We start from the raw sequence: 27311 nt of genomic DNA, 5'->3' as shown, positions 1-27311 counted from the left end.
ATAGCAAATATAATATATAAACATAAATGGTTTTTACACAGCACATATTTCAATTTCATTGCCTTGTCATGTCATATAATAAGGATCAAAGTACAAAATGCTCAGGACTACAGAGATACCGAAATAATGAATACTACCGGATACCGTATCCTTGAGGAAATTAAATTAAATGCTTGAATGAAACGTTTATCAGTGATACAGATCTTTAACCTTCAAAATAGAAGACAATCTTTGAATAGTCAAAAGAAAAAAAAGAAAAACCAAACAGGAAAAAAGCTAACAAAGGCCTCTTCGTTCCCCATTTTTGCTCAATGCAGCGACTTTTCCCTTTCTCCTCCAAGGAGACAACCCCACCAAGGCTCACACCAGCCCAGAGCGCGACGTGTCCCACCGCATCATCCCGCCTGGAACACGCGGGTCCCAGTGGGGACGAGCCACCCGACTCCACCGTGACGCCGATGACAGAAGAAGCTCCACCAGCTCCACCAAACCACCCGCGCTTTGCCTCAAGCCTCACCAAAAAGCAATTCAGAATTGCCAGCACGCTCCTGCCAGCCACTAAACCTGCCCGCGCCAGAGTCATGGCACATCCGACTCAGAATTATGACTTCCACCGAGTAGCAAAATGAGGCAAATTGACATTTTATGAAGTTTAAAATAGGATAATTTAATACGGTTAAATTTTAAGACTATCACAAGCGGAACCAACTGCTGAACCCGCCAGCACTAAGTCCCAATGCACCGTATTTAAACTTATGATTTCCACTGGAGTAGCAAATAAGGGAAATTGCCGCTATATAAAGCCTAAAACAAGAGAATTTAACACGGTTAAATTATTCCTAAACCATGAGAGACTGACAAGTTTTTATTACAAAGGGCTCTTATCACTTAATGGAGAAAGTCTTTTATGATTAAAGTTTTATTTGGTTTTCAGATATCAACATCCCACAAAGAACATTGATCTTGTAATTCAACACATTCTGGAGAGCAGAATTATCTCGGCACAAGAGCCTGTGGCTCTTACAGCTGAATTCACAGAATAATCACGCAGGACGCTGTATCATGGAGGTCTACATGGGTTTGGTTTGGGGGGGGTTGTGGTTTGGGGGTTTTATTTAAATACAGCTTGTCACAGTCCTCATGCGCTTTTATCGAGCTCAGTGGAGCCAAAAACCCGTCCCCAAGCACAGAATCTGACCCCCGGCCTGGCTCCACAACGCTAATTTGGACAAAACACAGGTTCATAAATTTTCCTGAGACAGCACCACCTCCGTGAAGGTCCAGTAACGTTAAGTATAAAGAACCTGAGGGCTTTAGATCAAACACTACATGGTCAGAAAGTGCCATTTACTGAATAAAATTCTAGTCTAAAATTAACACTAAAAATCTAACAAGCTTTAGAAGTCTACAGGATGCTGCTAAATGCACTGAAAAACTGCAGTTCTACAGGACAAGCAGTCATTACTTTTGTCATTGTGTTTTAAACCACAAGTTTTATCATTACTTTTGGTGTATTAAAAAATTATGCAATGCAATATTAATCTGATGCAGCCTTCGTACTGTTACAGTGTTTATACAAACTGCGCACGCTCATGTCTAAATGTTTTAAGTGCTCAGTTAAAAGAATTAATTAAAAAAAAACACTATAGGACAATCCACTTACAAAAGGAAATGAAATTCCAACAAAAATGCATCAGAAATTAGAGATCTACTTTGTTTTGCAACAGGGGGAAAAAAAACCAAAACAAAACCACAACCAAAACCTCCCCAAGACATCACGCTCCTGTTCAAATATATTCCCCAAAAGGAAAATACCCAGACGCTATTAAGCTCAAAACACTGAGCTAGCAACAGTTCTCTGAAAGTCTCAGGAGACTCAATAGAGTTTTATATCCACTTTCTTAAAAAAAAATCCAACACAGTTTTTAAACAGAGGGTTCAAAGAGAAGTTCTCTGCACACACCTGTCTCACACTGAGCTCGGCAAATATTTGTAATCAACAACTTTTAATTAGTTATGAAAAAAAAATGAGAACTCGACACAGGCTTTCACCGCCCAATCTCAAAGCAAGTTAGAAATTCAGTTTGAGTAGAAGAAAACAAATGCTAAGCGTGAATGCATCCTTACACTTCTGAAATCAGAACACTGCTTTACAAAATAAAATATATACCCTTTAATTATACCCGTCTTTCATAATTTAAAACATTCTATAACATACTAGAGCAACGTATTCCTTCAGCATAGTATATCAAAACGTGTTGCTGACCGTTGCAGTTTCACAACATAATTTGCCAAGCTGCTGTTTAAATTAATATAAATTAACATTTTCCAGATTATTTTTTTGGTGTCTTATAGTGCTGTAGTCAAAGTGTAGAAGTAGGCATTCTGCATATAAAAATATTCTCCAGATGATTAGATTTAAAATTATCTAACATTTAAGAGCAAGCTGTGCAAATCACAGAAAAGGAAATCACTGAAGAGCCAAGCCAAGTTTTTCCAGGAATAATTCCACGGGTTTCAGGCAGCACATGGAGAGCTTGCTACAAATTCCTGCCTCTCGGGGAGGAGAGGTGTCAAGCACTGCAGCATACTCCCTCTCAGATACAAAAATGCACCAAACACACTAATTCCATCACCACAGTGCTAGATTTATGCGTAAAGAAATTGAACACGCTAGTATTGAGTGACAAAACCTTATCAAAAAGGGGGAAACGTGAAGTACAGATCAGCATCATCCTTATGCCTACAGGCCTATGCGCAGAGCTTGACTTATAATTGAATCATAGAATCACGGAATGGTTTGGGCTGGAAGGGACACTAAAGCCCAGCCAGTGGCACCCCCTGCCCTGGGCAGGGACACCTCCCACCAGCCCAGGTCACTCCAAGCCCCGGCCAACCTGGCCTTGAACCCCTCCAGGGATGGGGCAGCCACAGCTTCTCTGGGCAACCTGGGCCAGGGGCTCACCGCCCTCACAGCAAACAATTTCTGCCTCACATCTCATCTCAATCTCCCCTCTTGCAGTTTGAAACTGTTACCCCTTGTCCTATCACTACATTCACCTCAGTGGCCAGTCCAGCCCAAACCACGGCAAAGTCCCTCTCTAATCATATTTCTTAATCTGTGTATTTGTACTAGACTTACCTACCAAATGTATATAGTAATTACTCTTAAAAAGTTTCTTTGCTGGTCAAATTTTTGTAAAGTTTAAAGTGGATACCACCTTCTCTTGATGAAGGGAAGACTACGCGGCAATGTTACACCTCTGTGCGCCGAGGATCAGTGGAAGTGATAACAGGGGAACAAGGAGAGAAGACACATTGCGCACGTTAATGTGCGCACACAGAGCATACAGTGCTTTTCCTCGGAAAAGTGACTTCTGCAAGGCTCTAAAGCACACATTCAGTTTTCACTTACTCTGTCAAAATGCTTCCACCTCCACAGCGCAACTACTGATTTTTTTTGCACGTAGATCAGCTATGGAGTGTGTAATTAACGGTGACTCGAGGGAGGACAGGCCTATTTCTGTCACAGCTAATCCCAGGATCCCATCCTGCCACCGAGGTTCAAACCGCCCCAATGCGGACACGAACTTCCAGCGCCTGAAGCACGGACAGAGAGGTGGAACTGCACAGGGTCAGGCCAGAACAGACCAAGTCTGCAGCAAACAAAAATTTCATTTAATGTAAAAATAAATTTTAAAAGGGAAGAGAAAGAAAGAAAATGTTGGGCAGATACACTCAGCATTAAAAGGGCAGAAAACTGAGCAATTTAGGAGTTAAATGCTTCCAATTTATTTCCAGCTTTAAGCAAAGCTGAACAATAAAGCCATAAAATGCAATGGAAAAAGATGAATTTCCACATTGAAAAATTATAGGATTATATCATGCTTTAATTAAACCCAGCCAATATTTAGAGTGGAAGAAGTTTCCGATAAGTCAAGAAAGACAGCTGGAGGAGAGAGCAATGTGCAAGAGGTAATTAATGACAGCAGCTCTGAGCACGCGTAGGACGAGCGCGTCTTCAGCCTGCGCTCACTGAGCCCCTCACCCCCGCGGGGGCAGAATATACATCTTCACAGCTGTAGGAAAATACTGAAAGCAGAGTGCAACACACTGCTAATGCACTTTTTTTAAAAAAAAAAAAAAAAAAGGAAAAAAGAATCCACAAATTTAATAAAAAGCGTGGAAAAAGGCCTTAAGGTATGAACTAGGGTTTTCTGAGTATTTGCTTTAACAGCTCTAGGTGTTAATCTATTATGAATCGTATTATTAATCTCACTTAATATGAACACATTTTTCTGCACCGCAACTCGATGGGAAGAACCTGGTTTGGATTTTGTTTTAATAGAGAGCAGAATCCCAAGGACAAGAAGGATGACATTGGAATGAATTTCGCTCTGATTCTTCAGTCTTTATTATGCAAATGAATGCTCACTTTCGCTTGTCATGTTTGGCAATCAAGGCCCTGGAGAATGTCTGTAGTTAAAAACTTTCATTAGAGCATACACAAATACTCTGCGTGGCATCTACTAAAAAAAGGCTCAAAGGATGGCGTTCAGATACATAAACAATCATGGCTTTACAATAGATATTATGATTTCTTATTACTATTCCAATTCCATACTGCAGTAATACTGACAAACACCATTTAAAAGGATCTCTTAGTGATAAAACCAATTATTATTTATTTCAAAAGTTTCTGCAAAATTCCCTATCATCCTGCTTCAGAAAAAAAAAAACCAGCAGTCATAAAAATGGTAGCTTAAAGTGAGCATAAAATCCACTTCTCCTTTGCAGAACAGAAAATTTGGAGCATACGACCACCTCACTTGGTGCACGACTTATGCTGCGTGCCTTCTCGCCAATTCTGAATTCTCCAGCGCTTTGCTGTATTTCTTAAAACCTATCCAGAACTCCAGAATTCAGGATGAAAAACTGTTCTGCTGCACTGAAGTTTCAAACAGGCAGGAAGAGATTCAAATAGACTGTGTAATTTGTAGAACAATTCAAAGATTCTTTAGAATTGGATGAAGAAGGGCTGATGGCAGTGGGACCTTCGCATTTTTCAGGCTCAATTCTTGCAACCAGACTGTGTACGCCGACAGTACTGCAGAGCTCTCCTGAAATCAGTGAATCTTCATTCAAGATCTGTAGGTCTGGCATCAATAAGAAGAAAGTCGTCATAATTTTTAGACAATAGCCACTATAAAAGCTTTTGATGATGGAAGAACATGAGGTTTTCATGAATCTTTCTGAAGTTTTGATAAAATTATTTTCTCCTGAGGTATTGTCTGTCAATAAATTTTGCAAGCAAATAGGTCTAAACGGTAACAGGTACTTTGCGAAAAGAAAAGATGGTGCCTGAGAAGAATTTCCAGTGATCTTACGATTCATCTGTTGAACATAAAAAGTAAACCAGAAAACCTAGAAGCCGTCAAAGCAGCTGGAAGGCGCCTTCTGCCATTGCCAAAGGAAAGGAGATCTAAAATTCTGCGTTTCTGTTAATCCTTGTCAGAATGACTTGACGTTTCTCAACACAGCTAGACGACTGACTTTGTTCTTCTGCCTTGCAATACAATTTACACATCTTGCTATCAGAATAACTGTGAGAAAAGTATTAGTTATAATGCAAAATCAAACCAGTCCTACACTGCACGCATACAGTGATCACAAGCATCCTCAGCCACTCATCATTGTAAACTGACTGTATCTTAAATAAAAGTTAAGTGCAAAGTATATATTTCTAGAAGTCACATGTTTTCCTGCCTATCTTGCATATTCAACTAACAATAACATAATTTTCCTTTAAGTATTTTCAACTTTTTACAGGTTTCTGGGTCTCTATTTAAGATTTTATGTTGTACCTACCTCATTAAAACCATTAATACTATCAATCTATGAGGGAAAGCAAATTGTCACCATTTACATGAAAACTATTTTTCTCTTGTACTATTAGACATAAAAAGTGAAGCTGTTACTGGGAAGATGCATACGCTTATTAAATACACGCAGCCCCAATCAGCAAGACGTGCCTCTGCCCACACTCCGTGGGCTCCGCCTTGACAAACACGCCTGGTGCCAAGACGAAGCAATGAAACAAAAATAGGAAAAGCTCAACTGAAAACCCGGCAGAACAGGGAAACGAATTGAAAGGAATAACAAAGGGTACAAGGTGAGAAGCTATACCTGCTAACGAAGTTCAGATGAGCTCGGGCAGTTCTACACCAGGGCACCTCCCACCTGGAAAATTCTAAATAGGCTTTATGAGGACAGCTGGAAAGTACTTGGATACCAGGGATAATACTGTCCATGTGACACGGTTTTTACACTTCAAAACAGTGTGGAATACTCAAAAGAAAAAGCAAAAATAACCAAGCCAAAAAAACCCAACACTTTATACTCTTCTCACTTAAAATCTGAAAAGTTATATAAAATTAACAGTATTTTATTCATACCTTTAGCATACAGGATAGACCCACGCAAGCTTTTCACACCAACAATCCACTTCCGAGAAATGGACCAAAAAAACTAGAAAGAATCATTATAAAACTCTTAATGCACCAGGAAAAAAAAATATATTTAAAAAAAAAAATCACATTTCAGTAAGTAATCCAAGGACTGACAGCTGCAAGTTTCTAGATAGCTTTAAAACGCAGTCCTACCACATACCACACTAGAGACACCCAACTTTTGGCAGCAAGGGAGAACATAATCTCAATTATGTCACTACCGTGTCATTTTTCTGTCAGCTGCTACAGATGGAAAGCACTTCTGACATCTTCCAGTATTTCTGTATTTACTGTCAACAAGCTAAAAGTGCAGTTTTCAATATCCACTAAACAATTCCCCCAGATATTTGCGCACTGAAACTCAAATCACAGTTCAGCTCAGAATACCGGACACAGTTAAGACACTACAGCAGGACTGTGTGATATACAAAAACGCAGAAATACCTTTTCGTATGGCAATTTTTAAATTGGATCTACTTGTTAGAACAAGCCCAGTATGCCTCATACTTATAACTAAGTCAAAAAGTTTTCCTCAATGGTATCTCCAAGATTTTCACATTGGTTTCTAGGCCAACACTTGTTTAGATGGCTAAATACCGAGGATAAGGAAGGTCTAATAAAGGTAATATTGTTCATTTCTACCAATCTTTGACTGACAGATTGTCCTCTTATTTGGGAGGTACCATAAATTTTACTTCATTTTAACCACAGACTACTACTAACAACATCTCAAAACACCACGTACATACGCAGTGACATTTTTTTGCCCTTGCCAAATTTTGAGTAAAGTTATGACATTAAATCCTTAAGCAGTATAAAAGCAATGGGAAAAATAAAATTATAAACCTTTTTAGTTGTACGGAACCTCTCATTGGGCAGGAGAGAGGGAAGGATGAGTGAGAGGGCAGGACCTTCATGAGACTTTTGGCTCGAGCAACTTCTATAGCTTAAGGATGTGTATACTTGAAGCATAGACGTGTGGTACTGCGTGTATGACACACACATACACACAGTACATATACACTGTCCAGGTTCACTCTTACATCATTATCCAGAGTTTTTTCATTAAATTTTTCTTAGGTTAAATACTTTCAACAATCAACCTTGAGATAATGCCCATCTGTACAAAATAATTAGGAAAGCAACTCCAAAATATGAAAATTATACTTTGTGCAATCAGACTTTCATGGGAGAGCACAGACTTGGGAGAATATCATTCCCTTCCTCCTCTACTTTTATGGCAAAGTGCTGTGCATAATAATCAACAACATGATAACGTACAAGGATTTATCAAATAACCCCATGCTTTGGTTGGCAGGGTGGTGGTGGCATTTGTTTTCTGTGGCTTTGTTTTTTAAACTGGATCCCTTGAGGATGAGTCCATGCATTTCTCAGTGCCAGAAGCTGGAGCTGTTTCCTACTTATGGCACTGAGAAATACATGTTCCTCTTTCTTCTAATACTGCTGGCCTTTCCTAAAAGCAGTATGGATGGGGAGCATAACCGGCATAAGCAACCTCCAACATTGCAACCGTAACCATCTCCATGGCACGCAGCAAGCTGGGGAGTCACCTACCTCATGCCATAGCCAAGGGACCTGCAGAGCTGGGGGAGCAGGCAGGAGCTCCTGGTGGCGGAACTGTGGAAAAATGAGGAATGCCAGACCATGTGGCTGCTCATTTGCTTTTCAGGAGATCAGAAATTACTGGGAGATACTTGCTGGGTTTGGGGGGTTTTTTTGCCCCTTCTTCTTCAAAGGAGGGAAAAGGTTATTTATTATCTGTCAACATTTTCACCCGCTTCACACCACAGCCACAGACAGCCTGTACGTACCACTCGGCACACAAACAGCAGGACAGAACAGAAACACCGTTTCCAGGAGACGCAAATCATAGTTGCAAAGATACTTATTTACCATGACCCATTCCACAACAAACAAGTCCTTCATTCTGCCAAAACAGCTTGGCAGTCACTCATCTAATGTCTAGTATTTAAAATATCTAACAATAAAAGTTAATGGGAAGTTATGGAGCGACATCGCTAGAGTAAGAAATATCTGTCAGTTCATCCTCAGATGGGAGTCCGCAGTGTGCCAGAAAACATGACATTTTCTGGCTGGAGCTTGTATGTTCAAACCCCTGAGCACCACATCTCTCAGAAAGACAGCTGCCATTTATTTATTTTTTTTAAGTTTGCAATCAGCAAAAGACGCCTGCTATGCTAGCTTTCCCTCAAGCTTCAGAAATGCTTTTTCCTTGATCTGTGCGATGAAGATCTATAAATAAACTTAATCTGTTGTCACAATATCCAAATCAGCACTTTAAATTTTATTTGTCAACAAATTTGCAACAAGATTTCAGGGCAATGTACATACTCATCCATCCATCCATTAAATCTTTATGGTATGCTATTAAAAATATTTGCTGCCATTGTTATTGCCGACAGTCCAATGCATACAGCAATCTGACAGATAAACATGTTACTATGGAAACTACCAAAATGAATGCCTTATTTCCTAAACTTGGCCATAACCCCAAACTTTTATTACAGCATCGAAATGTTTCATTCACTTGCTTTATATGATCGTAACACAGACCTTTTCTCTTTAAAAAAAAATACATAAATACAAGATTTGAATAAACAAACCTTCCTCTTATACTGAGTTTTCTTCAAAAGAGTGTTTCAATAATCTCTACTGATTTTATGACAAATGCCTTTTTTAGCACTTGAGAACATAGTTAACACCATAGAAACAAAAATCTGCATAAAAGCATTAGACACCAAAATAATATTAAAGATCTGTCACCACTTCATAGAAGTCTAAAACATACACTGACATTACAAACCTGCGGTGAAAGCATTATTCATGTTGCAAGACAAGCGCTCAAAATTACAATTTCATATCATTACTCATATACACTCATTTTAATTAATCACACTTTCTTTAAGATTACTGTTTCGCTCACGGCAGATGCTCCCCATTTTATTATCTAGAGAGCAATATTTTACTTCCTCCAAGCTCACTACATATTTTACTCTTAATCTGGACAGAAAGCTGCCAACAACAACTGTCTTCAAAGACAGCTTTCCAAACAGTGAATACTAAACTTAACTAACATATTTAAATTTGAAATTAAAGATTAGAGGGTTTTCTGCAGTAGAGTTCTTTTCAATTTCAAATTCCTTAACCATGAATGAAGAACAAACACCAAAAAAAGTGCACAAGAAATCCCCTCTTTGACTCCAGGATGTGTTTTTCCCAACAAGATGCTGAGAGAGGAATTGAGATCCTCCCTCTCCCAACTGCTGCACCAGGCACAAGAAACCAAACACCCTTCTGGCACGGCAGAAACCTGGGGGACGATATGATTCTCCAAGAGTATTTGAGATTACAGATGGAAGGCCATGCATATGGCCCAACAGATCAAAAGAGATGAGGTTCTTCCATTTTTCAGACTCATGTTCCTCCTCCTCTCAACAGCAGCCCAACGAAAGAAGCTGCACCTTTGACCACAACCGCTTTGCTGGCACCCACCGCCTGGTCCCTGCCCCCAGGCACCAACCAGGCTGGGGAACTTCTGGTCATCTCACAGCACCGAGCCCAAAGGGAGGATGGTCTTCATTTGGTTCATACTAAGGAGCTGCACTGAGGAGGAGGCTACAGAAACCATGAATCCGGGGTCTTGTGACCATTCTGTCTCTTCTCCCAAGGAACAGGCCATGGGACAAGAGGAAACGGCCTCAAGTTGTGCCAGAGGAGGTTTGGGATGGATATTAGCAAAAATTTCTTCCGCAAAGGGCTGTCAAGCATTGGAAGAGGCTGCCCAGGGCAGTGGTGGAGTCTCCATCCCTGGAGGCATTTAAAAGCCGGGCAGACGTGGTGCTGAGGGACAAGGGGCAGCGTTGGGTTGGTGGTTGGACTGGATGAGCCTAAAGGTCCCTTCCAACCATAACAACTGTATGATATTTTCACAAATTTCTGCATATGCCACCGATAAACAGAGACTGCGGAAACGCTGCCCAATATTAATTTTTTTCCAACGTAGGAAGTAAGTTTAAGAAATAAGCGTTGTTTCTTTCAACAGCGGCACAAAAATAGATGCAAGTAAAGACAACTTGACTGAAAGCCATCTTGGCGTTGATTGGGGTAACAGTCGCAAGTTGTTCAGCAATACCAGTAACCCAGCGCAGCAACAGCTCATTTTTATACCACTCAGGTTTTACACTTGGCACTTGTACACTTAGAGATGTACAGCCAGGCATCAGAGGGCACTTCTGACAGCTATGGACTGTCACCGCTTACGATTCAACATCTATGGTGAAGCTGTCTTTATGAATCACTCGGGATGCAATAATTACACTGAAAAAGGCATGGAAAGTTTACCAATTTCGCCCCTAAACACACCATTCTACACAAGCAGAATCTTCCTCATTAATGATGAAGGTGATGGATTAAGTGACTTCAAACACCGGATTACCATTTCCCATTTAAATTTCTATTAGGATATTGATTCTTGTGTCTTTTTTAATATCCTTGTGGAAATACTGTAATTATGTTGCTTTTTATGTTTACAGATGATCTGCATTCTCAATTAGAGGTATTCAGAGACTGACGAACATCCTATTAATAAGAGAAAGGTGATGGTACCCATGAAGGCACTTTACAGCAAAAAAGCGGCGCTACACTTCATTTCCATCGTAATAGCTCACGGCACTTACTGTAAGGAGGTTTTAGTAGTCTGCTGGATTGGAAACTACAGAAGTTTGAAAACATTTCTATACTTCACCAGAACACACATAGTTTCAGCCAAAATAAATGAAGACACTTTGCTAAATGTCCATAACAAAGCAAAAAAATTACTCTGGGTTGGTTGGGTTTTTTTATTATTTTCAAATATGCATATTGTCATGGCAACACATATGACTATCTAATATAACAAGAAATAATTAGGAAAAAAAACAAAAGTCAGACAAATTAATTTTGAATTTAGTGGACTGGAATCTAAGTTTCATTCCAGAGCGCACACACTCATTTGGAGCAGTCTGTACAGTATTTCAAATCCATGGATATACTAACACAAACCCCCACAAACTACATACTGAGTTACCAAACCTTCAATTCCAACTGCCAATGAGAAAAAGTCAGTTTGTTGCAATTATTCATGCAAGTCTTTGTTTAGTGAATTAACAGCCTTCATCTACTAAATAACATTTTCCTAAAACCAAAATCTTTCAAATGAGAATATTCAGTGATTCTTGTTTACTGGAATTGTTGTAATTTAAGTCCATCTGTCACCGAGCAGAGAAGAGGTATCAGTGAAGGACATGTTTTTAAATTCTACAGTATTGGCTTTTTTTTTCTCCTCCCTGTTAAACAACCAATAAAAAAACTTAAGGATAAAGTAGATAAACTCTGCTTTTCCTCGTTTTGTTCCTTTGTGGCAGAAGCCTTCTAGAATTTCAGTAATCTCACAAGAGGAGTGCAATCACTTTCCAATAAAACTGTGCGCGTATCCCCAGATATTACAGGCACTTCCATAATTTTGAAAAAAATATTCTTCCAGGATCACATAGAATATGCATTGTATAGTAACAGACTCAGTATTTCTTTTACCGGGCTTTAAAGTAGAAGTAGTGTTATACATTCAATGTAACTTGTTTCTCAAGACTGCGAGCAAGAAGCAGTGTTGCTTTCAGAATTTCTGTGCAGAAACCTCATCTCTTCACAACAGGCAGAGCACTTGGAACTCAGTAAGTTGAACGTAAGAAAAAAGTAACTTCAAGAAGTCAAATGCAACAGAATACTTAAAAATAAAAGTCCAGTACTGCATAGCATTTTGCTGACAAAAAAAAAAAGTGTCAAAAAGGTGAATTCACACTTGCAAGTTCCAGACATTTTCATTTAAATGTGAGTGGTGGCGGCAGGGACATGTGTTTATGTATATTTTTTTTTTAGCCTAGATTGACTTAAAAGTTGTCAGTGTTAGATAGAAAATCTATCCTTCTAATATTTAACATTTTCCTTTACAAACTATCCAATTACATAGCAAAAATTGCAACTGATTAAGGACTTTTCACAAAATGTAATCAATTTTGAGAAAATTCCAATGCATGCTTCAACAGCAATCTACCATCGCTTTTCTGCGGCTGACAGTATAAGGAAAATGGGTTGTTTTATTCACGATATGCCAGATTCTTGCCTAATATTTGTTTAAAAATACAGTAATTCAATTACATAGGAAAAAAAAACACCTATGACAACAAGCAATATTTTTTTCGCTTGGAAAAATAACCGATTTTTTTTTATATCATGTAGGTATTTATACGATTGGAAGGTCGAAGCAAAGTCTTCCAAATACATTTTGAGTGAGGACTGCCACGTGAAAAACCCATCACTGGATGGTATTTTCATTTCAAATTATTGCAAAGTTATCGACTCAACTGAACCATAACCCCACAGTGCCTTTAGAAGTACTGGAATGACTTATCCTGCAGACAAAACTGAGGCTCAGTGGTTTAACGTACACGTGTATTTGTGATGAGAGGAACAGCCTCAGACAAAATTTTTATATATTGTCAACAGTAAATACGTTACAAAGGCAGCTGCTCTAGTTATAATTAATCTTGTTTCAATCCTATTAGAGATTTAAGGTTCTCCCTCATGCTGAATCTGAGCTCCTTAAGACTAGGATGTTAATTTCCCGGAGTCAACGTTAGCGTTTCGACAGGTTCCTTTCAAGTTCACTGCAAGTACTAAATCACTGCTCCTGTCTCTCGGCTGCACAGAAGCTCACGATCTCTCCTGTGAATGACTGCTCTGCAAATTAGCAATTACGAACTCGAAAACTTGTAGCTTCTGCCAATGTTCAGTTTTCGTGAACTCCCCTTTAGTAAACGACATTGATAAAATATTTGGAGAGAGAGGAGAATCTCTGCCCCATCTGCATTTGAGACTTGATCCTAATGTTTTCGTATGTTAGAGAGAATCTATATTTTAAAACGATTGTTTCATCCAGAGTTAAGAGTTTAAAAGCAAGCTTACAAGTGAGTATCTTTCACAAATGAAAAAAGAATCCTAGAGCATCAATTCTCTCATAGGTCAAACGACTTCTGATAAAGAGGTTCTTAATATGTTTACTTCGGTTTTCTCTTCCACATATTGGAGACATTTTATATTAGTTTTGCTAGAGAAAACATCCAAGACTCAGGCTTCCTTATGGCAAAGGTCAAACGCTAAGATAACTAAAACTAATTCAGAAACCACTAAAGCACTACAGAAACAAAGTAATTCATATCTTGGTATTCTGCCTGTTTGAATTGGAAAAATAATTTAGAAAGTACAGAGAAAACATATCTGAGGACAAGTCCTTCCAAAAAAAAAAAAAAAAAAAAAAATCTTTGACTTTCACAGATGGCTTAGACTTGGCACTTACCCCTCAGAGCGGGCAGCAGAGACCTCTCCTTCTTGTCATCACATTTATTACATTCACTGAAGTACAGAAGTAAAAAGACGTCCACAAGCACCCACATGAGCGAAGTGGCCAGAACCACCTTGCAGTAAACAAATCTCCTCATCGCTTTGCTTGGCTTCTCGCTCGAACGCTGAGGAAAGGGAGCGGCTGCTGGGAGGTATCAAACCCCCACAGTCAAAATCCAACATGGAAGCAACGACGAGCATCCCACTGCAAGCAAAGAAAAATTGTCTGAATTAGCTACCGAGTACACACAGATTGAACTGAAAAAATTCCAGCAAAGTGCAGCGTGGCGATGTTTAAAGTATCTGTTTCTTTCCATAAATGCAGGTACTTTCTGTTTTCTACCATCCTTCTATGAATACCAACCATTTTGACTCACATACGTCATGGACAGTCCACATAACTTGCCTTCGTTTAGGAACACACATAATATATATATATATCCCTCTCGTGCAATGTAACGAAATTTCATAAAGATTACACAAAAGACAACAAAGCAGTGCTAACAGACAGCTCCAACTGATAATCATCATTTTATTGAACATTAGACACATACATTAATACAAAGAACAAAACTGAAATTTTAGTTTTCCTCAAATACTGTGTTTATAATGCTATTTTAAATATGGCCTCTGAGCACTAAAAGCAATTAATTTTTTATCTTGCAGAAAAATATTGAATACCACCTTATACCACCAAAAATGCCTTGCAAAAGAACGCTTCAGTCGCCCACCTACATATGTAGGCTCTTGCCTAAAACAGTAAGTTTGGCCAACAAAAGCTAAGTGTGATGGCCTCTGTATCTCCTCTCAAGCGCATCTGTAGGTTAGATAAGTGTAATTAAAGCCTTACGCTTACTGTTATACGCTGTACTCCACGTCAAGACCGGGAGCTCTGCTTCGACCCTGCTCCCAAAGCACTGTCTTAGCACTGAACCGCTGGATACTTCCCAAGGGCCTATAAAAGAAAACAAAGAGAAGAAAGTCGTTATCACTTGACTGTCTTTTCTAGTACATAAACAAGTTCCTTAAAATTAAAAAAAGCTCTCGTAAGTTTTGCCCGCATTTTAACCTACCTATCTTAATTAAATGTAATTTTATACATAACATTTTTCTATCTTAGTTTTGAAAAAACCCCAGCTTTTCAATCCAGCAGCTGGTAACTCAATCCCAACTGGTAACTCTCCTGCTTTAGCTCACTCCTGGCCCGGCTTTCTCCCCTCACCATCACACTCTTGCCACGCGGCCTCACCCTGCCGCATTGCTTTCTAGTAAAATGGAGTTCTGTCCCTCCCAAAGCGATGTCCCCAAGGAGCACATCGTCACACCAACTCCGGCAGGGAAACAGGAATCACAGGCATTCCAGTTTATCTCCTTGTTTAAACAGCAGCATCCCAGGTGAAAAACCCTGCTGAGCAACCTTTGTAACAGGTCATCTCCATTTTCAATAGTTCCCAAATATAAGAAATTTACATTACATTTAATTACAGTTCATTTGAACCAATGAGAGGGAAGAGATGGACTGATTTAAATACAGTTTTTCCAATTACTCTTGAAGCGCTATTTTACTATGTAATCATTAATAAAGTTTTCCATCTGTCTTAAATATAAACACAACCAATAGCTCTTTTTCTTGCTGAAGTGATTCACCGCCAGTTGATTTAAAATTTCAAGGGCCTGGGAATACTTGTTTTAGGTTAGCACAATTCATTTTCATGCTAGTCAACGGGAACAGTTTAATTATAGGAAGAAAATTAGAAAGAAAAAACAAATTAACAGAGATCGTTACTAGAAAAAAGAGAGGAGAAAAGAGCCGGCGCGTTAACCCTCCCCACGCAGTCTCCGTCACCATGGTGGCTGCAATTGGCTTTTGTAGCATTGAGCAGAATGGTTATTTGTTCAGCACCAGCTGAGATACAAAGGCATTTCCTCCCCAAGCTCTTAAGAATACAGAAGAAATTTTTTTCTTCATCAGTTCTTGTTTTAATATAAGTGAGTAAACCTCAGAAGCATAGCAGTCATAGATGGGCGACTGGAAAAATCTTCTATTCCCAATTCTGTGCAGTTTTTAAACAAAGATCCTGCCCAGGAACCGAAGCGTTTGCCAGCTGCACAGCGTACAGCTCTTCGAATAAAGGCTGAGCAAGAGGCTCTTATAAAGTTAGCAGCAACTATGGCAAACTTCTTTTTTACAATAAATAAAATTGAATTCAGATTCAATATTCCTCCCCCTTCTTAAAAAGATAAAACGCACTTTAATCTTTCGAAGTCCAGCTAATTCAGGGTGCTTTCACCCCCATGCGTGCACAGCACCTCACTCCAGGGAAGATGTCGCAGCCCAATGCGAAACGCCTTTCACCTCAAGCTCTAACCATTTATCTAGTCCTGGGTTGCTTTGCTACAAGTGTGAGGATCACTAGTGGCAAAGAAACAAGCATTCTATTCTTCACATCCTATAAATATATATATATTTATTTTTTTTAAGGAAGAAATTAAATAAAGTATTTCATTGCCCAGAGAAAGACCACCAGCAGATATTGTAACTTTGCAGCCCATACGGTCCCAGCCAGTTACTCTGCAAACATACATAAAAATGCCTGCAGGGAACATGACCTGTTGGTAAGTATGAAGCACCAAAGGAGAACTCCTTTTTTTTTTTCTTGGAACGCAAGTTTCAAATTCACGCTACAAGAGCTCTCTCTTTGGGGTGGGAGGGAGCTTTCAGAGGCACACAGTGGAGGCTCAGTCCCACCGATGAGGTGGCTCAGTCCTTGGGGGAACCCGCCAGAACACCACGTTGGTTCACGGGGGATGAGGAATTAAGATGAAATGGTTGAAGAGGGACCACTTGTCTTCTGCGTGGTCTTCTGCTGAAAGCCCCCCTCCCTGCCGCAGAGAGGGCTGACCAGCTCAGCCCTTTCTCTGGGTGTACATGAAGCCAGGTGGAAACCAGAACCGGGTACCATCAGGCACCGCCGAGTTTAAACTGGTCCCACGCATACCCGAGAGCTCCCAGGCTCCACCTAACCTCACCACGATCCTCAAATTAGTTTACATTTCAATTAAGGTTTATTTGAACAAATATGCAAAAATCCATGCATATTGAATTCCAAATGGATACGCATACATCAGCCAGATAGGCTAACTGATCTATTTTTCTTCAACCAAGTGCTTGACTTGAATTTGAAAAAATAGTTTCAGACAGAAAGATTTTTTTTTTAATAAAATGTAAGTTTATAATTTGGATTTTTTTTTTTTTTTAACCTAGCTCAGAGCAAGGTTCTCCTTCTCCAGTTTGAGATTAACTCATAGGAAAAAAATTTCAATCATGGTCCAGACCACTTACACCAATCTTGGGACACTTGTGCCAAAGTCTCCATGTTTCTTTCAATACACTTGTGGATTTTGAATGCTTTTTGGTCTCCATAAATGCTTTATATTACAATTCCTTAAGAGATAATTTCATTAGTATGTCTTAAAAAAAAAAAAAAGCAAATGCAAACCATGGTTTAAACCAAGAACCAACTTTAAAACCATGGTTTAAACCAAGAACTAGATACAATGGCTGCTAACCCAAAAAAAAAAAAAAATACCAAAAACCGGCAACAAAGTGAGGGAGATTCCTGCCCCAAAAAACCCTGCAGTTTGGCAGTGTTATAAGCAATAAAAACAGGGTTTATACCAGAAAACAGTGTGTAAATGTAGACATCATCTGCATAGCCAGCCTTTCCTAAAACTGTTGCAATAAAACGCTGTGGTAAGAGGATGTTATGGAGGTTGCAAATCCAAGCTCAGAAAACTGGCAGAATTAAGAGATAGCTGCAAAACCTTGACTTGCCTTTCTCACACACTAAAAAAAACTCTCTGCAGAGCCCACTGTCCCTGGGTGCACACGGCAGACCAGATTTGGTAAAACGAACCAATTGTTCAGTATTTCTTCTTATAACTCATCACACGACCCCAAGCCATGCACAGAATGAACAATATTTAATTTTCTCAGGGGCTCAAAGCCACGGCATTCATCACTACTCTATCCAGTTGCCTCAAAAGCTTTTGATTCACAGTATCTCTGCAAGATTAAAAAAAAAAAAAAAAATATTATCCCCTGTGTAGAAACAATGGGAGCACAGACTGAGGCCAAGACTTTGAAAAGCATACACCCATTTGCTCCCTTGGTGATGCCCCCGGAGTCACCTTCGAAGCTGGACATGGAGCCCACGTGAGGGCACTGATTGAACAAAAGCCCCAGATCTTGAGCCAGTATTTTCCTATCAGTGCTGAAAGGGGACCAGCCCCTCGGTCTCACTTGCCTGGATCCCTCAAAGCCATCCGCCCAAGTGACAGAGTGGTCAGATAAAGTGACAAGCATAATCTTCACGTCTTGTGACTTAATGGACTAAAAGTGTTAAAATTGCAAATATGCTGCATGTAAAAATTTCACCTAAGGTGTTAACTGGAAGCTTCGAGCCAGAGTAATGCCTTTTTGAAGCACTGAACGTGGCTTTTTGTAACACGCCTGGTGATTATCTTGGTTCGAGCTCCTTTAAGGAGCATCCACCTGTTCCACCCACCAATGGTTTCCTCCCACTGCTTTTTGTTTTCACACTTTATTGGTGAGACTTGTGGCAATTTAAGGCTCTGTTGTGGACTTAAGAGACATAAATTGCAGCAACACAGGGGTGGGGGTAAGAGGAAGTCCAACACAACAGCACTTCAAGCACTGCACACAAAAAAAACTAGATTCAGAAGAAACTTTATAGAATTTTATCTCCACACATTTTCAGATGGCGAGTTTCACTAAATCAGTATCGGTGTATCCTTGAATGGCCCCTTAATCTGTTGCCACTCTTAAGGCTCAATATGAATTAAGTGTCCTAATCCTTGAGCGAGACAGAAATAAACTGTTTACAAAAGTTCCTCCAAAGAAAATTGCCTGATTTATAACTCAGCGCTTTTACCGATTTAATATAGAAGCACAGTCAGAGTCCCAGAGCCCGTCTACATCCTAGAACCGTGATTACATCTATCACATTAATATCAAAACTACTCTGACATCCACCTGATCTCCCAAACCTGTGAGACTGCAGCTTGTGCAAAGCAACCAGTGTTAGCCATCTATACCCCCCAGGAGCACCAAAACCGACTAACGATATCTAGATGCTTAGATAAGAAAGGATACAAACTGCAAATTATTATTATGAAAGTACTGTTTCAAAACAAAACAGTCAATTTCTTTTGGAATGAAATCTAAAATAGAGCTGAACATCATTTTTCAAGCCAACACTGATGTTACTGTTAGCCGTAAAAGCTTAATGAAGTGCCTACAGGAGCCAGGGCCTGATAAAAATGCAGCTTAATCTACCATGTACTATAGGAACAGGCAGAGGACGGGATGAGGAATGCTACAGCTCCTTCCTTTGCCAGATGTGGCCACATCTGCATGCATCTACAGTGAGCTGCAGTGCAGCATCAGGCAGCGGTTGCTTAGCAACAGGGGGGGCTGCTCCCCTGGGTACCAGGCTCTGCCAAAAGCCCCCTGAGCTGCCCGGAGCTTTGGGGCTTGCTCTCGGAGAGAGGAAGGGATGCCTTTTTTCAGCTGCCGGCTGGTCCCTGGCTCCTTCAGCCTCCCCCAGAGGTGTCCAACAGCTACGTGGGACTGGCAGCAGTGGAGGGGATGCACCAGAAGATACCTCTACTGGGATGATGGAACACCCAGGAATCCCACTGGCACCCTGCACCCTGTCTTGCAGGAGGACAAGGAGACCTGCTTCTGCCTCCTGGTCAGCATGCACTTAAACAGGTTTTGCTATGTGCTAGAAGAGCTTTAACCACCAGGATGGTGATAGCGGTAGAGGAAGAGAAACCACAGCAAAATATGCCCCAGCGATACCTGCACTGCCTTTCAGCGGCTTGCCTTCCCAGAGGACAAGAGCTGTGTTTCCAAATCACATCACGGTTATTACTGCAGTTAAGTAGCACACGTCATGTGTGCAACGCTCCGCAGCCGAAAAGCAGAATCAAGAATGCCTATTCCTGATAATCTGTTATTTGTACGGGTGTTTTATAGTACAGGTTTGACTAAGTATTGCTGTATACAGCTGCGCATTTCCACACAGACTATTTCCTCAATACCTCTGCATAGCACCAAACTACAAACAGAAGTCCTCCTCCCCTCTTCCTTTACATCCCTCTAAACTAACAGTATTGAGGGGAAAAAAACTACACTGTTGGGGGGACGGGGGCAGAAAACTGCCTTGGTTGACCTTTTGGGGTAGATACCCATTATAGTATACTGCCTTCAGATGGCAGGCACATCAGAGAGATAAGTAAGTGGATAGAGTTACATTACTGTTATGACTCCAGTGGTAATTTCCTGCCTTTTCATTATTTAACCAAGGCATGCCGTGTTTTTCTACTGAATCTGTTATTTGTCATGTAGACCATTCTTTTAACACATGCGACTTAACACCTTAGTCAGCGCTGAAATTTATCCCGTCTGACATCTCTATATGTTAACGAGCACCTCAATTCACAGCCTTTCAAATGTCCCTCTCATACACACTTGAAAGAATTTAGGCTAAAGGCAAAGAAATAGAAACCTTAGGATGGCCATAGATACTGTTATGATACCGACCACAAGAGTACTGTGTATGAGAACACTGGATCATTTTATGAACCAGTTAATTCAGACATTTTAAATTACTGCTGTTGACAAATCCTTGTTATAATGCAACATTTGATGCTCAAGTGATGTACATATTAATGAACATGGAGCTCGTGATAGCAGCAGAATACTTAATTTTTTTAAAAATTAATGCAACTCTGTAGTAAAAGCACCCATAAAGCCCTCAGGTAAAGTAGTGTTTTAATCTTTCAGAACTGATCTATAGTACGCATCTGCTCTGTCAGAGCCATTTGGATCAGACTCCTGCAAAAGATGGGTAGGTCAGCTGAAGAGTAATCAGAAGTTTGCTGGAAGAAATTCCCAAGCAAAAATAAGAGTGATCACAGACGTCTTTTTCACACCTAAAGAAGGCAGGCCAGGGTTCAGCTCATCTGAAATTTAAAATTTCCAGCCTTCACCTTCAATAAATCAAAGAATGAATGCGACCGTTTCTCGTAGCTTTCCTGTGATTCACTGAAACTGCAGGAGTGAAAAAACAGACAACAATATTTAAGCACCAGTCACAGAAAGATTTGGCATTATTATTTTTGTCAATCTCTGCTGCAGAATCAGAGTCCAAGGCAGGCAGTACTGCACCGAATGGAAATTAGCCAGCGTGAACTGACAAAACTCCATTAAAACATAACTGCATCCATGGTGTCATCCAATATGATCTAACGAGCTAACGTCCAGTGCTTAAGCTTTGGGTAAAACGTGCTACATTGCATTATAAATTAAATTTATCAGAGTTGCTACAAGAGCAATTATCACTAAAAAACTGAAGAGGCAAGCTTGCTTTAGAAGCTACTAAGATTTGCAACCCTTTCTAAGCCATACCTTAATTTTAAAATAAATACATTTAAAACATTTTGCCTACAAAAAATCTTATTACTAGATTGATCCAACCAAACCTCGATATATACTATCCTCTGCAAAAACCATGAATCATCATTTAATACCATAAGCAGTTTATTAATTCATGTACAGGTATCTGAAGAACTTATAATGCTAGAACCGTCAATCTCTGAGATCAATACAGGAAGCTCTCTCACATTTAGTAAGAAGTTAAAAAAAAAAAAACAAAACCAACAGGTATCTCTAGTTAGAGCTACCCAGTGTTTTGTGTTTTAAGAATTCGTTTCTCCCCCTCTCTTCTTTCCTGAAATAGGCTGCTTGACATTTAAAAATAGACCTATTCTTCATTTTAAAATGCATTTCTGTGACTCAGAAATTAAAGTGGAAAAGACTTATTAATTCATCTAACCAAACTTCTTTGTAATAAAAGCCTACCCTTTATTCTGCACTCCTTTGTTCAGACTAGAGTCAGGAGATGACTAGCACCAGTTTCTCCCGGAATCAATACCTCAAAGCACCACATCCTCAATATCCAGATAAGAAAATGTTTTTGTGTTCACAGCCATCTCATTGTAAGCCACTTAGCTTGCAAATGATGCCTAATTTGTTAAGAGTTTATCTGGCTTTACTCCCTCTTTTACAGTCCATGCCTTCGGGTACTAACTTTGTACTAAGCCAGGCTCTTTCTACCAATGTGTTGGCACAAATCACCAACTAACTAAAAAAAAAAAAAAAAAAAACCACAACAAAAAAAAAAACCCACAGAGATTTTGGCATAGAATGTGGGCATAAACTCAATACCTAAATATCAGAAGACAATCCCAGGTGCTACTGGAAGCTACTGGAAGCTCACAGAAGAAATGCAAAGCCCTCCTCTCACTCCTTTTTCCATGTTCTTCCCCAAAGCACAGCCCATCTACTAACAGGTATGAACAAATCCGAGGACTCTGGTCGCCAGCCTCACAGGTTTCTCCTTGCCTTGACACTCAGAACCAATGTCTCCCCTCTCTCTAACCTACACTGACCACCCCACCGGGCGACAGGCAGGTCTTGAAAGCTGCTGCACAACCTCGTCACAGCTAATTAGCAGACTAACCTGACTACATTTATTCTGTCTTCAGATGGCGGGTGCTCTCCCACATACCAGTGAAATTAAAAAGTAACAAGTACTTGAGTAGTACTGACAACTTGACAGATACTACCCAGGACCAGCCTTCTGGCTCTCCAAACAAGAACCAAATGCTGGAGCAAGTCAGGCAATGACACAAGGACCAGGGGAAAAGCAATGAGACAATCATCCCAAACAGCCCAAGGAGCTGTAGCCATATACCAGGAGACTTCCCCACAAACCTTCGACAATCGTGTGGCTTGCCAGCACAGACACCACACATTCATAGAATCATAGAATTGCCTTGGTTGGAAGGGACCCTTCAGATCATCAAGTCCAACCATCAGCCCAACACTGACAAAAACCCCCACTACCCCATGTCCCTCAGCACCACCTCCACCCATCCTTTAAATACCTCCAGGGATGGCGACTCCACCACTGCCCTGGGCAGCCTCTTCCAATGCTTGACAGCCCTTTCCGTGAAGAAATTTTTCCTAATATCCAATCTAAACCTGCCCTGGCACAACTTAAGACCGTTTCCTCTTGTCCCATGGCCTGTTCCTTGGGAGAAGAGCCCGACCCCCACTGGCTACACCCACCTTTCAGGGAGCTGTAGAGACCGAGAAGGTCTCCCCTCAGCCTCCTCTTCTCCAGGCTGAGCACCCCCAGCTCCCTCAGACGCTCCTCACAAGACTCCTGCTCCAGACCCCTCACCAGCTCCGTTGCCCTTCTCTGGACACGCTCCACCAAGACACAGGACCAGCCACCCCAGCCACACTGACACACTCAACGTCAACACTACACTAAGACCAAAAAATAACTCCACACTCATATTGCACCAGTCCCACTGACCAAATGGACAAAGATATTTGTGCATGAAGATACTACCACAAACCCAAAACTGCAAACAGCTGGAACCAGAGCGTCACCAAAGAAATAACCACTGTAAGACAGTTTCCTACACAAGTCTCATTTGTAAGAGGGACTCCTTACTACTCCACATAGACAAAAAGGCAGTGACCTGCTGGATGTGCACCTTTCTGCAGGGAGGTCCAGCCATGGCTTGACCCCGTGCCCAGTACCATGCAGTCCTGGTGCAGAAGAGCCGGAGCACAGCCCTCACCAGCAGTCACCAACCTGAACCCGAAGATCAGCCAAGTAAGGCACTCCTGCTCACATGAGCTGGGAGGACATATCCGACACAAAACACCTGTGTCAACAGAAAACATGTATTTCACCTATGCTGTGAAGAGAAGGACCTCTTGATTCTTTTTTCTACATACCAAGGCCAAAGGAACTCATTTACAACGCTGGCAAATCAGAGCTCCCTCGCTTCTTCCAATCCAACGGAACAACAGTCTTCAAAACAGGAAAGTTTGTGAATACTAAAAAGACCATTTCTGATAACCAATAACAACCCTTTCTGACTTATTGGTTGTCATCCTACTCTAACTTAAAACTGATCATCACAAAAGTAATAGAGTCTGTGCCGTCCAATCCTTTTTTTTTAACTCACCTCAAAGTTTTTGAAGAAAGGTTTGTTAAAAGTGCACAGCTCTTAGTATTTTGGATTTAAAAAAAAAAAAACAGAAAAAAACAAAAAAACAAACCATCTTCTCCTATGTTCAAAAAATGATGTACAGCCAAATGGAACTCAATTCTCCCATATTTTCAGGAAAAGTATTCTCTTAAATTCACCTGCTAATGTACAAAACCCACTAGAATTGTGTTTTACATAGAAAAATATTACCGGGTTTCCTATTTTCTTATTTCCAACCGATTCTGCTTTTCTTTTTTTTTTTTCTTTAGCCTTAATTTCTCTGTTATCTGACAGCAGGGTTAGGTAGTTCTATACTGTATTTTGCCTCAACCCAAAACAACTGCACTTAACATTACAAGGAAAGTAATGCAACCTGATTGTGCACATTCCCAAATATAAACTGGTCATAAGCTTGTGCTTATATAAGTTTTTACAGCTTATTCTCCTCTAGGAGTAGAGTTCTTGGGGTTAAGGACGGTGGGAACAGATACGTCACCTCTCTTCTTCATGAATGTTCAGCAAGAATCATAGTTTTTTCCAGGGGAGGCAGGAGGCAGGTGTTAACAGACATTAAACCCCAAAACCACGAAGGCTCATCTCCTCCCCTTCAGTCCGCATGTGTGCCTGAAAGCCACAGTTGTTTACGCTCAGATTTTCTTAAAGCTCATCCGCAGCCAAATGGGAGACTGCGAGTCTGGCTTTCCAGCCTGTTCTTCCAGCATCAGCATCTCCTGACAGCGCACACTCATCTTTGGGAACTCGCAAACACTGATCGCTCATGTACCAGCACAAAGATAGGAAGACACTGCACACACTTTGTTTCTTAGACTACTGCTTCAGTGAAGAAGTCACTTCTAAACCTCAAAGAACTAACCCAAGGGAATCCAAATCTATGCCATATTACACACTCTCTGTTTAATGCCATCCAAAACCACTTTTTGTAAACAAGGAAAAGAAAATCCTAAAGCATTTGTGGTAAGAGGCCAGGTAAAAAAATATCAGAAGATAAAGTACCACTTTTCAAGTTATACCAATTTTTTTAAATGTCTTCCTTAGCCTTAGCACCTTTGCATGGTTTTACCGATTAGCGCAGAACATCAAGATCAATGATAATCACATGTGCCATCAATCAAGGGCACAACAGAGGAAAATTAAAAAGGACTACTTGAAAAACAATACAAGCTTTAAGGCCTCACTTCTTCCCTCAGAGTCCAGTAGCCATCAACCAGTTAAAATAATCTTTGCCTCCTGCTTTCCTTTGCATAATTCTGAGCATGTCTTAATCTCTCATTAATCTTTCCTCTTGCTATTTCCATTCACCCAGGAGCACCCAAATATTCATCCCATTCTCATTTTGCAACAAAGAAGAAATAACGGCAGCCCTAGCAGCTATTTTTTTCTTTACTATTTCAGAATGATAAAATTTCTTACCAAAAAATGTAAAATAAACTTTATTTTCTGTTAGCTCTGATGAAGTTTTAACCCAATTCTTGGGAAAACCATTGGCATCCTAACTTCACAGTGTTTTGAAGAAAAACGCTAGCTTCAAAACAGCGGTGCCAAATCTCATTTACCCTGGGTTTTGACTATTTACATTCACACAAAAACACAAGCGGCTAGCAAAATCCTAACGGCGTTCGGTGCTGCCAGCTCGGTGCTGTGAACGGAGACACGGCATCGGAATATTGGGAATAAACCAGGCTGATGGATTTCCCAGAGAGCCGGGAAACCTACGGCTGAAATTTACAGCCCAGAACGGTGTTCCCTCTCTACTGCGAATATACTCTAGCCATGGTTCGCCAGGGGCATTTACATCTTTTCTCGCAACCTCAAAAAGCGAGACGCTCTCAGTTCCTCAGGGAGAAAACGGCAAGGTCTGGGGTTGAATCACACTTTCCCATGCATCGCCGTCTGGAGCCGCTGCCCCAGGTCAGGCTCATCCCTGCTGAAAAACCTCTCCGCCGCCTGAAAACCACCGGCAGGAAAGGAAGCGGGACCGGGATAAGGGCGGCTTCATCCGTGAAGCGGTTTGCCCAGCGCACCGTTAACCCAGGACCGACGGCAGCCCCCGACCCCGGCCAGCCCTCACCGGCCCCCCCGCGTCATTCGAAGTTGACAGACGAGCCAGGGCTGAGGCGAAGGGGACGAGCCCCCCTCCCCTCACCCCTGCCCGGGGACCCTCCGGCTGCCCCCTCGCTTACCTGCCAGCCCCTCAGCGGCGTTCCCCGGCCCCGCGCTCAGCAGCGCCGCCGCCCGCCCGGGGCAGAGCGCGGCGCCGCCGCCCTCCTCCTCCTCATGGCCGCCCGGGCGCGGCCGGACAGCGGCCCCCGGGCGCGGCCGGGGCTGCGCTGGGCTCGACTGGGCTCCGCGCCGCTGCCTCGCCGCTTCGCCGGCCGCCTCTCCTCCGCCGCGCCGCCCAATGGCTGCGGCGGCGCGGGCAGCCCACCCGGCTCCCGCGATACTTGGGGCTCGGCCCGGCGGAGCGGGGAGGCGGCGAGGTGGGTGCCCCCGCGGAGGAGGCGCGGAGCCTGTCTCGGCCGGGCGGGTGGGGAGAGAGGGAAGGAGAGGCGGGCAGGTGCGGGGAGGCGGCTCCTCGTCTTACCAACTGCGGCTGCCGGGAGGGCGGCGGCAAGGGGAGATGGTGGAAGGCGGGCAGGGGCGCTGAGGGGAGATGGTGGAAGGCGGGCAGGGGCGCTGAGGGGAGCGGGCGGAAGGCGGGCAGGGGCGCTGAGGGGAGCGGGCGGTGTTGCTGGGTCCCCGCCGTGAGGCGATGTGGGCGTCCCTCCGCCCTCATAAACCCCTAATTTGGGGTGGGATCCTGGACGCCCTCCCGCCAGGGGCTCTGGGCAGCTGCTGTACCCGGCCGGCTGCTCTCCCCCGCTCCGGGCCCGGCCCGGCCTCCCCCTCGCTGGTGCGTTCCCCGTTAGGTTTCTGGTCGCCAACGGATGGAATGGTAGAGAAAACAGTGTGAAAACCCCGAGAATAGAAACCAATTATATTAGAGTCATGAAAAGTGTTTGCACACCAGGTCAGTCACCGGGTGATATGGGGTGCAGGAGGCCTGATGTGCACCCAGAGCCAGCACTGCCCCATAACCCTGGCGGGCTTTCAGTGGGTTATGGGTCAGCAGCCATGAGGGGTGGCTAAGGTAGCCCAGTCACC

General features: G+C 41.9%; 1 protein-coding gene across 2 annotated transcripts in view; it reads right to left on the bottom strand.

The window, feature by feature from the left end:
- Positions 1 to 26773, bottom strand: part of GALNT13 (polypeptide N-acetylgalactosaminyltransferase 13) — a 130837-nt gene extending 104064 nt beyond the window's left edge. The window contains exons 1-3 of one of the 2 annotated variants that reach the window (XM_074594246.1): positions 26351 to 26773; positions 14836 to 14940; positions 13942 to 14190 (exon numbers count right to left, since the gene is read on the bottom strand). In XM_074594246.1, the coding sequence (XP_074450347.1) occupies positions 13942 to 14083 (142 nt within the window). In that variant the 5' untranslated portion in view covers positions 14084 to 14190; positions 14836 to 14940; positions 26351 to 26773. The remainder of the gene's footprint in view (positions 1 to 13941; positions 14191 to 14835; positions 14941 to 26350) is intronic. The other variant, XM_074594245.1, reaches the window with a different exon arrangement.
- Positions 26774 to 27311: the final 538 nt, after the last annotated feature.

The sequence above is a fragment of the Larus michahellis genome, chromosome 7 (genome assembly GCF_964199755.1).
Source record: "Larus michahellis chromosome 7, bLarMic1.1, whole genome shotgun sequence".
Lineage (NCBI taxonomy): Eukaryota > Metazoa > Chordata > Aves > Charadriiformes > Laridae > Larus > Larus michahellis.
Note: the sequence above shows the minus strand (reverse complement) of the source record. Positions and strands in the feature narration are given on the sequence as shown.